This window comes from Castor canadensis, chromosome 4 (assembly GCF_047511655.1).
Source record: "Castor canadensis chromosome 4, mCasCan1.hap1v2, whole genome shotgun sequence".
NCBI classification, from domain to species: Eukaryota; Metazoa; Chordata; class Mammalia; order Rodentia; family Castoridae; genus Castor; species Castor canadensis.
This window is the reverse complement of record NC_133389.1, coordinates 120,268,592-120,286,753: the sequence shown is the minus strand read 5'-3', so window position 1 is coordinate 120,286,753 and position 18,162 is coordinate 120,268,592. Positions and strand designations below refer to the sequence as shown.

The 18,162-nt window shown below is 33.9% G+C and overlaps 1 protein-coding gene and 1 long non-coding RNA gene across 7 annotated transcripts in view; one reads left to right on the top strand and one right to left on the bottom strand.

The window, feature by feature from the left end:
• LOC141422581 (uncharacterized) overlaps positions 1-18,162 on the bottom strand; it is a 188,481-nt gene that overhangs the window by 56,566 nt on the left and 113,753 nt on the right. The window contains exons 2-4 of one of the 2 annotated variants that reach the window (XR_012447229.1): positions 11,983-12,241; positions 2,432-5,214; positions 760-836 (exon numbers count right to left, since the gene is read on the bottom strand). This is a non-coding gene — a long non-coding RNA (uncharacterized lncRNA). The remainder of the gene's footprint in view (positions 1-759; positions 837-2,431; positions 5,215-11,982; positions 12,242-18,162) is intronic. The other variant, XR_012447230.1, reaches the window with a different exon arrangement.
• Scn9a (sodium voltage-gated channel alpha subunit 9) overlaps positions 1-18,162 on the top strand; it is a 138,973-nt gene that overhangs the window by 74,224 nt on the left and 46,587 nt on the right. For 4 of the 5 annotated variants that reach the window (XM_074071016.1, XM_074071014.1, XM_074071013.1 and 1 more), the window contains 8 exons: positions 733-939; positions 2,458-2,742; positions 4,727-5,098; positions 7,763-7,892; positions 8,872-9,110; positions 10,975-11,148; positions 11,891-12,247; positions 16,488-16,964. In XM_074071016.1, coding sequence (XP_073927117.1) covers positions 733-939; positions 2,458-2,742; positions 4,727-5,098; positions 7,763-7,892; positions 8,872-9,110; positions 10,975-11,148; positions 11,891-12,247; positions 16,488-16,964 — 2,241 coding nt within the window. The remainder of the gene's footprint in view (positions 1-732; positions 940-2,457; positions 2,743-4,726; positions 5,099-7,762; positions 7,893-8,871; positions 9,111-10,974; positions 11,149-11,890; positions 12,248-16,487; positions 16,965-18,162) is intronic. The other variant, XM_020156909.2, reaches the window with a different exon arrangement.

The following is an 18,162-nucleotide window of genomic DNA, read 5'->3' as shown; positions in this document are numbered from 1 at the left end:
AAACTGAAAGAAAAAGGATTAAAAAAGCATGACATGTTTTAGAGGAAGACTTTTTTTTTCATTTAATGTCTGTATTATTTTGGTTTTTTATTTATTTTTAATTTTTTTTGGCAGTACTGGGGTTTGAACTTGGCCTCACACTTGCTAGGCAGGTGCTCTACCACTTAAGCCACTACAACAGTTGTCTGTATTATTTTGAGTTAATTTAAAGTGTAATGCATGAAGGAGGTATGTTGCATTTTTAAATTATTAATGAAAATGTTAGTTAAAAATAAATGCCTATGACATGAATAGATGAATTCATTCAATAAAGTTATTTGCTTTGCATTAAGATTAAAAAGTATGATTAATACTTCATGTTAAAGAAAGATAGGATTTTTAACAATAAAGGAATCTATAGATATTATTTGCTTCTAAAATTCAAAAGAAAGAATAGTAGCTAGGTTTAGTAAAAATTTCCAGACTATGGGAAAAACACAGGGAAGTTATTACATTATCTTACATAATAGTAGTTGAGAATCAGACCTAACTTTAGTTCAGGTTTGATTATACTGGTATATCTTTTGTACTAAAAATGTATTTTTTGAATGCTCGTTGTTTTCTATGAAGATTTAATTTTGTCCATTTATATTTTTATAACATGAGAGTATATAGAATTTATCCATGCCTAATATACCATTTACTGAAAAAAAACTCTGTATTGTTAAAATAACAAATTTCATTTTTCCTTAGACACTACGTGCTGCTGGCAAAACTTACATGATTTTCTTTGTTGTGGTGATTTTCCTGGGCTCCTTTTACCTCATCAACTTGATCCTGGCTGTGGTTGCCATGGCCTATGAAGAACAGAATCAGGCAAACATTGAAGAAGCTAAACAAAAAGAGTTAGAATTTCAACAGATGTTAGATCGACTCAAAAAAGAGCAAGAAGAAGCTGAGGTATTGTTATATGGTTTAAAATTATTTGTACAATTAGAAAAGTAAAGAGTAACAACAGAGGCCTTGTGGTCCTATGCTCAACGTTTCCCAGATACATTTTCTTTTAGTTAATTTTTCTATACAAACTGCATCTTCGTTCTTAATATAGGGTGAAGGAGCCAGTTTTGGACTGAACTAGAATTGACACCTTCCCCATACTAAACTCCATGTTGTACCTAAGATGCTCTAAGGCTGTTGCTCCTAAATCCATCACCCACAATGCCTCAATGTGTGTGAGATTATGCAGGGTCCCAAAATATAAATGATATGCTTCCCCAAAGTAACTATTGAACACAGAAGTTTAAGAAAATTATTTTAATGTTAATGTTAACAGATAGCCTATGGGGTAGAGAGCAATATGTACATCCAATTTTTGTTAATGTTGCAAGGATTTTTTAAAATGGAACCTGAAAGTTAAGAAAGTCATACTAATGGTGAGACCACTTAAGGTTAAATCACATGTCTTTGAGGATTCCTCTATAATCCACTCTCTAAAATGATACTTCAGTAGAAAGGCTGAGAAGCTTTCAAAGACAAACATAATTTCAAATATACTGCAAGAGTTCTAAAATTTGTTTGATGATTCAATCTGGTTAAATTGTCTCAAGGAATTTAATGTTACTGAATAAGGATGATAATCTGTGATGCAGAAAAACTGATGCACAAACATAAGTAGCACAGAATTTTACTAACATTAAAAAATCAGAAAACATTTACATTTTTAAAAATTAGAAAATGGTGAAAAGGATTGTGATATATTGTATCTTAGAATTTTATTTATCCATAAAATAAGGTGTTTAAGAAAAGCATATGTCATGAGAGAAATCTGGTAAAAAATAGATTAAGTAATAGGATACAATCAATTTTAAAATTATAAATATATAAAGGCTGGAAGAAATTTCAACACCAGGAATTTGGAATAGTAAGATTATGAATATTTTCTGTTATTTATTTATATATTCCCATTTTTTATAAGAATTGTTTACTTATTAAAAACACATTTTTTAAGGAAAAGGTGATTCAGGTGCTGGGCTATCCCAATTACTATTTAGAGAACCCCTAGATAATAATCAGTGACCCCCCATCATTTTCTTGAGATGCTATTATTTTTTAATAATTCATTTCAGTTTTCAAATAACTTGATCTCATTAAACTGTAGAGTACCTGATTATGTTGTTAATATTGAGTAAATTACTTGATGTATAATCTCATTATCTTTGAGTCCTATATCTCAAAGCTAGTAAAACTCTAACATACAATATTTAAGTTTGCTTTACTATAAGCAAATTAGTAACAAATAAGAGTTTTATTTCAAACTAAGATAGGGCTTTATTACAATGCAAGTGTAGAAACAAATATGTTCTGAATGCTTTTTGATCACAGTGCAAAGAAAACTGTCACTTTGTGATAACTGCCCTTTAATAAGGTTTCCCAGAATTTGGAGATGACTTACACATGTGAAATGTCTTGATCCAACAGGCAATAGCAATGGCAGCAGCTGAATACACAAGTATTGGGCGAAGCAGACTTATGGGCCTCTCAGAGAGTTCTTCTGAAACATCCAAACTAAGTTCAAAAAGTGCTAAGGAAAGAAGAAATAGAAGAAAGAAAAAGAACCAAAAGAAACTCTCCAGTGAGGAAAAGGGGGATGATGAGAAGTTGTCCAAATCGGGATCAGACGAGAGCATCAGAAGAAAGAGTGTCCATCTTGGTGTTGAAGGGCACAGAAGGGCACGCGAGAAGAGACTGTCTACCCCTAATCAGGTACACAGACACTCAGATTGTGTCATCACTGCCAGGAAGGCAGCACACAAGTTTTATTCCATGGCAGGGTGCCCCAGGAGCAGGATGATTTCACTGGTATATTTTAGGTAAAACCTATATATATATATTTTTTCACTTATGGAAAGCAGATGCCCAGTTTTCAATTTAAGTTGTTCATTTTTGAAGGGACTTACAGTTTCAGCATAACAACCTTCTTTAATAATCAAGTTTTCTGAAATGCAATATTCCTGAGAACCATTATAGAAATGAAGAGAGTGTTCACACTATATATGAACTTTTATAGTTGTAGTTAGCCAGTATTTTAAATACGTCATTAGTCAAAAAACTAATCTTAGTAATGTTAGGCTAGCTTCTCTTCTTTTTTTTTATTCCTATAGGCAAGGGTATCAGCAGAATATCAAGTACCCAATTTGGAACTTTGTAGATGCCTTTGATGTCCTCTACTTCCCACCAAAAACCTTCTTATTTATGGTCTCATAATCTGTTAATTCTGCTTCTGTGGAATTTCTCTTTCTCATTCTTGCTTTAATCACTGAAACCACCACACCTCAGGATTCTCTGTCTACAGTTCTGCGCAAACCCCTAAAATGAACTATTGCTTCTCTGTACTACCTCCACACTAATACTTCCTTCCATTAGACAAGCACCCAAATTGTTTCTCTAAAACAAAAATCTAGTTTTCCCTCAGCTTAGCTTTTAAAACAGGAAAGAAAAAAGAATTGAAAATGCTCCATTGAATAGCCACTAAGAACAAGGTCCACATCTGATCCATGCCCCTACTGTCTCCGGGTTGACTCTCCTCCCTTTCTCTGCCTCATGGCCCTTGCTTCCTCAAACTGGAGTGTTCACTCTTACCTGCAGGCTTTCAAACCTTCTGTGCTGTATTAGCTAGTGCACACATTTCTCTCTAACTCTAATCATTTTCTCCTTCATTCACCCCTGGCATAGCACCACCTGTTTTCCCCCCACTAGCTCTGTATCCTTCATCCTACACATTTTCCTCTGTTCTCCATTGTTCCAGTCTAGTCTTCCAATGCCTCACCCAGAATTATTACCCTCCTCATCTTTGCCTTCCTTTAAATTTTCCAGCCTCTACCACTTAGGTTTGCAAGACTCTGCCAGATGAACAAAAATAAAAGACAAAAACCATCCCTGTCTTCAGAGATTTCATAATCTCAACGGTGAGATGCAAGTTGAACACACGTGACATCAGTAAAAAGAAAGATGGCAAGAACAGTCAAGCTGGCTTTAAGGCAAAGACCTTGTCGTGCTCATTTTCCACTGTTCACAGTGTCTGTCATTTTGCCCTCTACATAGCAAGCACTGATGTTTATTGAACTTGAACTTGATACTTCCAAAGAATTTGTATTGGATTTTGATTTATAGAAACAGTTTGTTCTGGGCATGAGATAATTTAGGGTGACCTTTTCCCCCTCTTTGATCATGAACAACTTCTTTTCTGAGTTCTAGTATTTCATGACTTTGTAAGTTCACTGGTATTAAATGGTCTTTTAAAACACAACTTAACTGGGCTCCAGTGCATAAAGTGGAGTTGCAAAGAAGGTAAGACAAATAAGCATCAGTATGGTCTTTGACCTTAAGAATTTCAATTTCTTGTGGCACTTAGGGACTGATATATGAGAAGCTAAATGACAGTCATCAATAGTGAATTTGTTTTTAAGTGATAGATAGTATGTTGTTAATGGAGAGGTCCCTGTAAAATATCACAGTTTAGAGCTGTACAAGTAATTTAGCTGGTCCTGAAAGGATAAATTCTTCCAATTATTTCAACCTTTATTTGGGAAAAATTGTCTTCTTTCTGAACCACTTTGCTTTTAAATATGTGTCCTTTAAACTGGCAGAGTTACCTGCCCCCAGACCATGAGTTCAGTGGTAATCTTATAAAGAACATTGCTCTTTGCAGGAACTCCAGCAAATCCATGTCATTTTATTTTTTCTGCAGTCACCGCTCAGCATTCGTGGCTCCTTGTTTTCTGCAAGGCGCAGCAGCAGAACAAGTCTTTTCAGTTTCAAAGGTCGGGGAAAAGATATAGGATCTGAGACTGAATTTGCTGACGATGAGCACAGCATTTTTGGAGACAATGAGAGCAGACGGGGTTCACTGTTCGTGCCTCATAGACCCTGGGAGCGGCGCAGCAGTAACATCAGCCAGGCCAGTAGGTCTCCCCCAATGCTGCCGGTGAATGGGAAGATGCACAGTGCCGTGGACTGCAATGGTGTGGTGTCTCTGGTTGACGGACCCTCAGCCCTCATGCTCCCCAATGGACAGCTTCTGCCAGAGGTGATAATAGATAAGGCAACTTCTGATGAGAGTGTAAGGACATTTTCCATAGCTCAGGCATGGCTGGGCCCTTATTCCTGCATCATTCTCTCTGTTGGAGGGGTCAGCTCCCTGGTCTGTGAATGGCTCTGCAGTTCCCAATACTTTCTCTGTAGAAACACACCTTTAACTCATTAACCTAATCTGCATACCATGTGTTGTAGACACCTAATTCATTTTGATAAAGGCACCATTTTAATAAAGGCACCTTTCTTTAACACTATAATGGAGATTATAATCAATTATAAAAGACATGTATACATGCAATATGTAAAGTACACTGAGAATGGTAATTGCATTAGTTGATAATATGCTCCATTTCTGTAAAAACATTTAGATTCTTTACCACCTCCTGCTTTTTCAGGTAACTAATATATATCTATTGCAAGGAATCTGATTTGAGTTAGTAATAATAACAATAAATAATAATAACAACAAACACATCTTTAGTATATCAACAATTCTGTGAGATGATGTATCACTATCATTGTTTTCGAATGGAGAATCTGAGGCAGAGGGAAATAAATCAGTTTGTCCCCATGACCCAAATAATGAATAGCTCTGAGGTTTAAATAGAAGCTTTGTGTTTCATAGCTCTTCCTAATAACCTCTATGCTTTGCTGTCTCTCCAGTAGACAGTAGGCTTTTTACCTTGGAAACAATTTAGAGTGGCTATGCTTAATTCTCCCACACAATTGAAATATACTGCTTTCATTTAAAAAAAATCTTTTGTATGCATTGAATTAAAAAAAATCAAAACACATACACTGATCCAAACAAACATAAAAACAAAACCAATACATCTGCAAAATAACAACTCCAAGAGTCTGGAAGTACTAAGTGGTTAGAGAAAAGTCTTTAATTAGGCATGCCTCTTTCTAAGGCAAAATCCTGAGTTCAAACCCCAGTTCCACCAAAAAAAAGATCTTTCTGGTTCCTGGAGTTTCCAGGATACTTCTTTAGCCCATTCACTCTGGATGTTATGCCATATTATCAAATTCAAATATCTGCAAGGCTAGGATTATCCCAGCAATCTCCCAACATATACTCATATGTTCATGTTTGTATGTTCTTACTAGCGTACTATGTGTATTTCAAGTGAGAATCAAGTCCCATCAAAGCCATGGCCACACACACATTTTAGTTTGAATGAATGCATGTGCTCTGAGGTCGTGTGTGACCTCCATGCTTGCATGATACAGCTTCAGCCTTCCTGTCAAAGTGTTTTCCTTGCAAACAAGCATGCTAAATTCCCATGAAGCTATACTATGTTATATTTTTTTCCATGATATATGTAAGTTGTAAAATATTATGCAAATTGTATCAGATTTGGAGATTATAATTTAAAATTTTTCATTTAAGAGTTTATTTTTACCACACAAAAATCAAGATCAGAAACCCAGGAATTAGAAATATAATCAACATAAAAATGTGACATAATATACAATTTAGGTGAAAAACTTGCATGACAAATGATACAATGTTTACACTAGAGACATGTCTACATGGCAAAGATTTTTTAGTCAAAGAAATTCTTGTTAGACTTGGAGGAAAATAATCTGCTTCCGGAAAGTCAGTAAATTAGAGATTTTGGCAGAGTACTATAGAATGTCACCTGCAGTTATGTGTGTATGTGTCTGTGTGTATATGCACACACATATATACACACACATATTTATACCTGTATGTCTATGTTTTGATACACATACATATCTGACTATATGTAACTATACAACTATGAAACTATACAACTTTACAACTCTAAAACTATACATTTATATGAACTGTATCAATATATATTCGTTTGTAAAATACATACCAAATATCACATTAAAACAGGTAGATGAGAGCTGTAAAGTTGAACAGTTGTGTGTATATGTGTATGTGAGAGCATGTGTGTGTGTGTGTGTGTGTGTGTGTGTGTGTGCGTTTTTGGCCTACATTGACCCAGTGTAATGTTTTAAATTTAAATTAACTTCCATGCTTAAAAATGCAAGACATTTTCACTTAAAAAAATGAATGTGTCTTGTATGCCTGAGCTCATATTCCTGCATGGCAATGAGATTTAGAGTTGAACAGTGGTCACCTCTTTCAGATGCAGCTTAATTCTCTGTTTTGCTACAACTCCCATCAGTCTTAAGTGTTCTTTTCAAGTTGAAACATTTATCTCATATACTCAGCTCATTTCATATGGTGCTTTCTTGGCAATAAGAAACAATCATTACAGTAGCTTTCAAAAGAATAACTATGGGAACTTACTAGAGAACAGTGAGTCCTACCACTTAGCACACACAATACTGCAAGCCTTGTGCAGCCGTTCTCATGTAGGTCTCTGTTAATAAACTTCTGAATAGGTTGGACACGCAGAGACATATGGAGATCATGACAGTACTATAACAATAAAAGCAGCTAGTTGTTTTACTTAAGTATTAATCCCTTCAGCCCTCATGTAAGAGTATGAAGTGAATACTATTATCACCCTTTTTTTTCCCATGATCAAACAGAGTTAAGTTATTCTCCTAGTAGAGGCATAATTTGAACCAAACAATCTAGTCTCTACTTTTCATGATTCACTATGGCTACCTAAGCAAGATTTTATTTTCTAACTATGCTTTATTAAAATTTAAGAGTTTAATTAATCATCTCTTTTTTTTTCAGGGTACAACCACTCAAATGCGCAAAAAACGATGTTCCAGTTCTTATTTTCTTTCAGAGGACATGCTAAATGATCCCCAGCTCAGACAGAGAGCAATGAGTAGAGCAAGCATCCTAACAAATACTGTAGAGGGTATGTGATAATGTTTTTACCCAACAGTTCTTAAATAAAATTAATGTAAATTCATCTTTAAATAGGTACATGAACTCTTAGGATTCAAAGAGTATAAAATGGCTTTTTACAATAATAAAGATAACCAACAAATACTGATGGAATCATTTTTATGTGCTTAAAAAATGGATGATGTTATCTGTGAATGAAAACAGATATTGGGTAAAATGATATTTCAAAGAAAAATAACAATGATAATTGATGCATAAAGCTAGATTACTTCAGAGCTGTGTAATTCTTTCACTGTACAATCTTAGAAAGTACCTAATCTCTCTGAATTTCTCTTTTCTAATAACCAAAGATAATCAAAGGGTTTCAACTTTTAAAGATTTGTTGGCTCCCACACTGTCCCCTCGCCATATGCCCTAGGTTTGATCTTGTCCTCAAACTAACATTTCGCCCCTCACATTCTCACCATGGCCTTGAAGTTTCTTCCCACCCTATAAATTTAAGGTGAGAAGGAAAGGGGGTAAGGGGGGTAAATTATCTATTTTGTGAGACCTTCTTTAAATTATTTCTAGTCTATTGATTCTGGGATTACTTTCACTTATATACCAATAAAAGCCTTTTCTGGATAGAATTCTATCATGAGATTAAAGACACTGGGAAAATATGTATGTTGGAGAAAAACAAACATTTTTTCCTTAAGAGAACATCAGTTTCTCATCATATGTTAGTGTATTCTTATCTGAGAAATGTCCACATACCTGCTATCAGTCATTTATTTCACTACCTTCCCCTCTGCTTGATCTAGTCAGTAAATGTGACACAAGATTTTTATATAAAATGCTATGCTTTCATAGAAACATCACTTTTATGCAAAGTCCAGGCCACAAGTCTTGTTTGAGTATTAGAGTGCATTCCTGATTTGTATCTGGTTATAAAAATATATATATATACAAATGAATGATTTCATATTCTCTTGTGCTTTTCCTCCCAGAACTTGAAGAATCCAGACAAAAATGTCCACCTTGGTGGTATAGATTTGCACACACATTTTTGATCTGGAATTGCTCTCCATATTGGATAAAATTCAAAAAGTTTATTCATTTCATTGTAATGGATCCTTTTGTAGATCTCTCAATTACCATTTGCATAGTTTTAAATACATTATTTATGGCTATGGAGCACCACCCAATGACTGAAGAATTCAAAAATGTTCTTAGTGTGGGAAATTTGGTGAGTGTTCACAGTGTGCTATGTACCTACAGCTTCTCTTTCTCATTTTTGTCACTTGCCTTTTATTTTTCAAGTCAATGTCACTTCATTTGGGAAACTATACATGTCTAGAATATACTATATGAATCTATGTACAGAATCCAGCTTCTAATGATATCTACTGTTTTAAATAATTTTGCATGATGTTGAGTTCTATAAATAATACTATTTCCACTTGTGTCATCAGTTTTGGAGTTAATAGTGGGTTTTGTCTGCCAGCAAGTCTGTCTGTGCTGAAATTTTGATAGATTTTTGAATCCTTTTTTTGGTGGTGGCATTGTTGCTTGAACTCAAGGCCTTGCTGTGCCACTTGAGCCATACTCCAGCCACCTTTTAGGTTATTTTTTAAATAGGATCTGACATTTTTGACCATGATTGGCCCCAGACTGCTCTTCTGTGGCCTCTCACATAGCTGGGATCATAGGTGTGCACCATCACACCCACCTTATGAATTGAGATGGGTATCACTAACATTTTGCCCAGATTGGCCTCAAACTGCAGTCTTCTCACTCTTCACTTCCTGAGTAGCTGGAATTACAGAACATACCACCATGCCTGGCTTTTATGGAGTTTTATTCAGCCATAAAAATAATTTAATTTTCAGGAAGATGAATGGAACTGGAGATCATCATGTTGAATGAAAATAAGCCAGACTCAAAAAGACAAATATCACATCATTTCTCTCATAGATAATCTAGATTTTATAAAAGACATGAAAGCAGAAAGAGACTATTTGGGAAGAAAAAAGGGGACCAACAGGAGAAGGGAGGGGTACAAGAGAAGGTAGTATGGAGGGAACATGATCAAAGTATATTATATACTTGTATGAAAATGTCATAATGAAACCCAATATATTGTATAATTATTATAAACTAATAAAAAAGAAGAGGTGGAAAAATACAGGCAAATGTTTTAACTCTAAGTTAGCATTTTTCTTTCCTTCTCTTTATCTTTGGACAAAAGCAGGACCATCTAGTTTTTAATTGTTGATGAAGGTCTAAATCATGCCAGTCAGTACTCTTTGAGTTTACTACATCACTGTGAACTCAGAGGATTCATCATGTCTCTTATGTATGGCCACAACCCCAAGTTTAAGTGCTTCCTGCTAATCTCTTGATGCAGGAAAAAAAAATGTTTCATGGAGTCATAGACCTGCCCATTTCCATTTGAACCATCTTTGGCCAAATTCTTTTGAGTCAAAGTGAACCCAAATGAGTCACAAGCAAATTATTCACTGTTACCTCTTTAAGTGAGTATTTTGATACCAATCTCATGACTTAATATGTTTTACTATCCACTTTTATGTTGAAGTTTTAGAAGTCTAACTTTAGCTGTCACTGTGTGAGTTAAATATTTTTTCCTCTTCTAGTGATTAAATCTTTAAAAGTGAGCCAGCATCTTCTTTATTAATCTAAGAGTAGTAAGACAACAAAAAGGACTAGCTAAAAATTTCAGTATCAATCTATGTTTCTTTTTTTATCTTACTCCAAAACAACTTGTGACCCACATACATGCTTTCATGAAGAGTGACTGTTTTAATTGTCAAGCGTTTTCCTTCTCTGGAATTCTAATGTGATCTTCTTATATCTCATGATGATGAAAGCTGACAGGACAATTAGAGCATTTTAACCTTCCAAGGCTTACATGAAAGTTATAGGAATAGCTACACCTTGTCTATGGGATTAAATGAAACCATAATATCCTTTTGTAATGTATTTAGCACATTGTCTGGAGCACTGTAAATGCTAAACTAATAGTTGTTATCATCATTATATTGATTTCATACCTTCTGATAATAGCAGGAAAATATCATATGTCTTTGTAGGTCTTTACCGGAATCTTTGCAGCTGAAATGGTTTTAAAATTAATTGCTATGGATCCATATGAATATTTCCAAGTAGGCTGGAATATTTTTGACAGCATCATTGTGACTTTAAGTTTAGTAGAGCTTTTTCTAGCCGATGTGGAAGGATTATCAGTTCTGCGATCATTCAGACTGGTAAATATAAACTACATTATATCTTATACTAATGAGGCATTTTGGGCTTTGAATTATTACTATTTTTTAAAACTTTTGTGAGTTGAATTTAAAGGCAAGATTAGGTTTTTGATAGTGAATAGAATAAAGTCCATTCATTTACAAATGTCCTTACATAACTAAAATCCCATGAATATTTTAATTTTAGGATCTCAAAGTGTCCAATTCTAATTTGAAATATTTGCTAGTATAATACAAACACATTCTTACCCAAAGACATTTATTATATAATTTCATCCATTATATATCTTTATGGATTTGATAAAGATTAAATGAATTCCTCCAGAACAATGGTCTGATATCAAAAATATAAAAATAAATACTTTCTAAAGCATTTTCCCTAACATCAAGGCTTCATCCAAAAGTAAGCATGAAAAACACTACAAAAGTATTAGAAAATAAAGTTTAAATTATCAGTTCTAAAAGAAATAATATCTAAAGCCATGATAAGAAGTTTCTATCAGAATCCCTGAACTAAAAGTATACACTACCTTAATAAAATGTGCTATAATTATATTGTGGCAAGTATAACAAAATAACAGGAATATGGAAAATGAAAAATAATAATAATTGAGGTTAGCCAGACAATAATGACAATAGAATAGGTTGTGAATTCCACCTTAAACTTACAACAAAAATTGAGATTGGAAACATTTAAACATGTTTCATAATGATTAATATTAAGCTTTATGTTTGTTTTCAGCTCCGCGTCTTCAAGTTGGCAAAGTCCTGGCCCACGCTGAACATGCTAATAAAAATCATTGGCAACTCAGTGGGGGCTCTGGGAAACCTCACCTTGGTGTTGGCCATCATCGTCTTCATCTTCGCCGTGGTTGGCATGCAGCTCTTCGGCAAAAGCTACAAAGACTGTGTCTGCAAGATCAATGATGATTGCGAACTCCCACGCTGGCACATGAATGACTTCTTCCACTCCTTCCTGATCGTGTTCCGTGTGCTGTGCGGAGAGTGGATAGAGACCATGTGGGACTGCATGGAGGTCGCTGGCCAAGCCATGTGCCTTATTGTATACATGATGGTCATGGTGATCGGAAACCTAGTGGTATGTAACAGATGTTCACATATTTCAAATTCTCTATTGAAAGTATTTTATGATGTTATGGTGTGTTATTTTTATAATTTCAAATTAATTGGATCTCAAATTGTTAAATATAATGGATACTAAAGAAGAAGAGGGAAAAAAACCAAAAATAGTAATGTAATTTCTGTGGCTAGATAACCTGTGCTTATATTTTTAAAAACACTTCGTATTCATTTTAATGTGGTTTCCAATTTTTTCTCTTATTTTGATAGTGATGTCATGAATCAAATCTGTGGTTTTCTTGTCACTTAACAGCTATGTGATCTCTTCAGACATGAAACTATACTACTAAATAATTCATGATTAAGTTAACATAATAGATGAAAGCAAATGAAAAGACTGGCAGGGTAATGATCAGAAAACTATGGCCCACAGAGCAAATCCAGTCCAATGCTTGTTTTAGGATGGCCCAATGAGCTAAGAAGGAGTTTTATAGTTTTAAATTGCTAAAAAAGAATCAAAAGAAGCTGGGTACCAGTGGCTCACACCTATAATCTTAGCTACTTGGGAGGCTGAGATTTGGAGGATGGCAGTTCAAGACCAGCCCAGGCAAATAGTTCATGAGACCCCCCCATCTCCAAAATAATAACAAAGCAAAGGACTGAAGGTGTGGCTCAAGACTAAAGTACCTGCTTTGTGAGCATGAAGCTCTAAGTTCAAACCCCAGTCCCACAAAAAAAAAAAGGAATCAAAAGGATAATATTTATAGCATATGTACATTACATGAAATTCAAACTTCATTGTTCATAACTAAAGCTTTCTTGGAAGATGGATATATTCATTCATTTATATTTTGTCTATGGCTGCTTTTATTCTGTGGAGGAAAAGATCCTATGTCCTATAAATATTCAAATATTTGCTATTTGCCAACCACTAGTCCATACCATTTCTTTTACCTAACAATATTCCTATCTTTCCAATTAACATTTTCTTAGCTTCTATTTGTTTTCTGTGTCATTCTTCTTTATGCTGATTGGTAGAAACTTTAAGGCTTATAAACAAGAGAAAATTGGGGTAAAATGGTTTTTCATAAGCTATTCCATTCAATTTTCAAATCTACCATGTTGGCATGTCTTAATGTTCTGCTTGACTTCAAATCACTCATCAGTTATCCCAGAAGGTAGGATACAATAACAACCCTATGGTAAGTACTTGCACCTCCCATTGGCAGGGAGAAAAAAATGTGTTACTTGTTTTTGTCCTTGCAGTTCCCATATAAATACTAATTCACAAGTCAGGACAGAAACCTACATTCATCAAATCGCAAACTATGTGAGAGTATGCCAAAAATGTACAGGGCGAATTATGTTATGCAAACTCTAGACTCCCTTACTGGACAAAAAGTCCACATCACGAATTTCCATTCTGTAATTCTCGATCATCTTCAAGCTGTAGTGATAAATTTTTAGCTTTATATAGGTTTATAAGCATTTCCAATATGCAATAAAATACATATTTTCTTTTGTTATTTGAGCTTAAGTTTTTATCTTCTTGTAGCAAAGTTTATTGTATATTTCTTCTTATAAACTTTTAACATAGACTATTGAAATAGTCAAAGGTATAAGTTGTGAAATATGCTATACTAAGATAAGCAATTAAAGTAATTTAAATATTTATTACTTAGCATGTGGAAAAGGTAGAGATTTATTGGACTCTCATCAAGTTATTTATTTAATATTTTAGTAAATTCTCTGTAAAAATAAATATAGTTAGGTATTGTTTAGGTATGACTTACGTAGGAAGACAAAAATGCCTATGATGTAATCCTTGTCTTCAATATGCTTATAGTCTGTTAGGACACACAAACATGAAACAAAAATCACTGGACAAGGAAGAAGTGATAAGAGAAATTAGTGAGTTTGAAAGAAAATACTTTGGACACAGAAAAAGAAGAGAAACTTTAGATTGAGAATCAAGGAAAGGTTTTGAAGAATACATAAAATATTATTTAAGCATGAGCACGGGTGTGAAGAAAATGTTTTTCTTTGAAAGGCAATATAGATTTATAGTACAAACAATGGCTAATCATATAGAATTAATAATAACTGATTTGTATTATCACTCATTAGTTATTGATCCATAATAAAAAAGAAATATAACTCATAAAGTTGATTTTTAAAATTCTTGAATAATTAAGAAAGTACCAAAAATATGAAATTAGAATCTGAGAACAAATTTAAAAATTATGTAACTGATATAGACCTCCATATTAGAGGGTATATGCTAAATTAGTCTAATTTTTTAATTCATATTTATTCTTCATGTCAGTTTACTATAAATTAATTAAAATAGCTAAGTTTTAGAAGGAAGTTTAGAAAAATAAAAGATTTTACTTTGCTCAAGTCTATCAGGATACTGATCAAGGCCATAATTGACATGAGACTATAAATCCAATATTTTAAATGAATATTTTCTTTCTTAACATAGAAGTGATATGACATAGTCTTTTATTTTCATTTGTGAATATACTTTTATTTTTATTTGTGATATTCATTGAATTATTATAAAATATTAAGATCTTAATGATTTTTGAAATAAAAAAATTGTTACAGTATCATCTCAGTAAATTGACACAATATAAGCATATTATTGAAAAAATATTCTAACACTTGTGTTGAGTAAGTAGACTAATGCTATAGAGTAGATCTTTGGATCTTCATCAATATTAAAACCAAAACATACAAGCATATTTCACAATGAAATATGAAAAGGACCAGAATTAAAACAAGCCATTTAGTATTCCTTAGTAACTACCAAATGTTTTTTCTATGATTCTGGGTTAGATTATGCACACTGTGATAAATACCTATATAAATGAACTTAGGGAAGGGAAGATTTATTTTGACTTACAGTTTGAGAAGATTCAGTCCATCATGGTGGAGAGGGTGTGTTGATGCAGAGAAGCTAACACCATGGTGGCCAGGAAGCAGACAGAGAATGTATGGACTTTTTTCTCCCTTGTCCCCTTTTATTTCTTTCAGGCCTGTGGTCTAATGGATTGTGCTACCCACACCCAAATCATGTCTACCCCTTAGTAAATCCTCTCAGAAACACTCTCACAGACACAGTCAGAACTGTTTCACTAATCTCATAAGCATTTCTCAATCTAATCAAGTTGACAATCAAAGTTAACCATCACTAATTCTTAAGACTCTACCTCAAGAAGTTTCTTTGACCCACAGTTTTAACTTGCTTTCTTACATTTACAGTTTTGACAAATTGTTTTAAGTATGGCCAAACATAGAGGTAAAGTCATTTTCCAAAAGTGTAATTTTGATTTATTTTATAAAATATGAAGTAGATGATTTGGGCCATAAAGAGACATATCTAATGGTAATTCAATTATGGTTTTGTTTCCTAAATAAAATTGTTTAAATATAATTTACATGTTTCCTGCTGTCTGTGACAATTCCTTTTTAATACTTGGAATTCGTCAAGGTCCTTACTTTAGGGAGGAATACCAGAAATAGGCTTTTCTTCAATGGTACAAGTTGTCCTGACCTCTTCTGTTACCTCTTCCGGGATCAGTTTTATAGGCAATGAAGTCAGCAATCAGTATAATTTTCTTATATGAATCAGGATCAATGGATGGGTCCCCTTCTGTACTTTAAAGGCCACATTATGTTGCAATCTAGCATAATACTTGAAAAAAATTTATTACAGGAACTTTGTTAGTATTATTGGGTTATTTGTTGCAATGAGTGACATTTATCTTCTGGGAAAAGTGAACAAATATCTTGTCCTGAATGACTTCAGCACAATAGAAAATTGTCCAATTTCCTTATTCCATTTCTTTCTCACAAGTAACAACAATTACAAGTGATTGTTAGGAGAACACTTTAGGTTCATTGAAGGAAATTTGACCAAGGCACTCCTGTACTTAGAAATGACATGGTGATAATGGTGAGGGACCTGTATCCTCTCCCATGGTTGTTCGCAAGGGCAAGGCTGATTCTCTGCTCCCCAGAGTCCTCAGGCCCAGAATGTAGAGAAAGTGTTGAGAAATTTACTCTCTCCTCCACCTCTCATGTGTACTTATCTGTTTGTAAAAATGTACTTCATCTTTTCTTCGTTGAGAGTACTTCATCTTTTCTTCATTGAGGGTATTTATTTGTGGGCTAAATTGGAGAAAAGTGTGCATATTTTCTTTTTAATTTCTTGTCTCTCTATTTCTTTACATACCATGCCTACCCTGATACAGGTCCTGAACCTATTTCTGGCTTTATTATTGAGTTCATTCAGTTCTGACAATCTTACAGCAATTGAGGAAGACACTGATGCAAACAACCTCCAGATTGCAGTGGCCAGAATTAAAAGGGGAATAAATTATGTGAAACAGACTTTACGTGAATTCATTCTAAAAGCGTTTTCCAAAAAGTCAAAGATTTCTAAGGAGAAAAGACAAGCACAAGATGTAAGCAACAAAAAGGAAAACTGTATCTCAAACCGTACACTGGCTGAGATGAACAAAGATCACTATTTCCACAAGGGAAAAGATAAAGTCAGTGGTTATGGAAGCAGTGAGGACAAAAACTTGATGGAAGAAAGTGATTATCAATCATTCATTCATAATCCCAGCCTCACAGTGACAGTGCCAATTGCACCTGGGGAGTCTGATTTGGAAATCATGAATACTGAGGAACTTAGCAGTGATTCTGATAGTGACTACAGCAAAGAGGTAAGGTTGCTTTCTACATGTTTCTTCACATTAACTAGTATTAAGTGCATCAGAACTTCAGATCTATTTTGTCTAACGTTATATGTACTGATGAAGAGGTTTTTTTTTTTTAATTTAACTCTGAAGTTCATTTGCTAAAGTTTTCTTACTGGTTCTTAGTAATGGATTTCTTAACTGAGCTGTATTTGAAAGCATCAGATATCCTGAATCTTCCCGTACTTTATCTCATGTTTGTTGGCAGTTGTAAAGTCACATGTAACATCTTTCCACACAAGGTCTGTTGAATCTACCTCTCTTATTAACCTTTGCACCCACTACCTGCCTAACCATTACACATTGAACCTATCTTGTCCCTCTGCCTCCACTTTCTGTAGTCTACTTATTTGATTAGTTTTACTCTTATTCAGTGCAACTCATGTCAACCTATGATATATCCATGGTCGGGTCCTCAGTGTCTCCTAAATTATGCACGGGTAGGTAAAGACTTCCTACTAGTGCCCAAAACAGCTTCGATCAACTGTGTCTCCTGATGCTTGCTTGTAGATCCGTGTCCTGTACCAAACTGATTTCCTTCTAGGCCATGAACAGTTTCTACCTGTATGATTTTGCTTGTGAGTTCCTTCTGTTTTGAATCCCACATGATTGTATCCTTCTTCTTGTATTTATAATAGACTTGTGTTTTCATTTTTTGAGAAATTATGGCGGCACTGCTTTAAAGTTTCAAGATATTATTTGATAATAATTTTCTTTTCTTTAGGTCATGTTAGAAATTATTTCACAGATATTTACCAAATATTTTCTATCTTTTTTTACCCTACTAAGACCTGCTCTTCATGAATTTATATTGGATTTGGAAAAAAGATTATATGGAATAATAATGACTAATATACAACCATATATATGGATATACATACATACATATATATACATGTATACATATATAGTCATTGTCATGTATGTAGTAAATGCTCAATATTACTTATTGAATGAATAAAGTATCAAATAAATAATGAGTGCATATTTCTAAGTAGCTAAAGAAATTCTTTACAAGGTAGCAAAGTAAGGAATAAAATGCTTTCTTTGTAAATGTTTAAATCCTTTACAAGGAAGAATTAATAATCTCCAAAAAATTCTCATTACATCTTAAAGGTAAAAAGTCAGATTTCATTTACACCTTGTCAGCAGCAGATATCTGAGT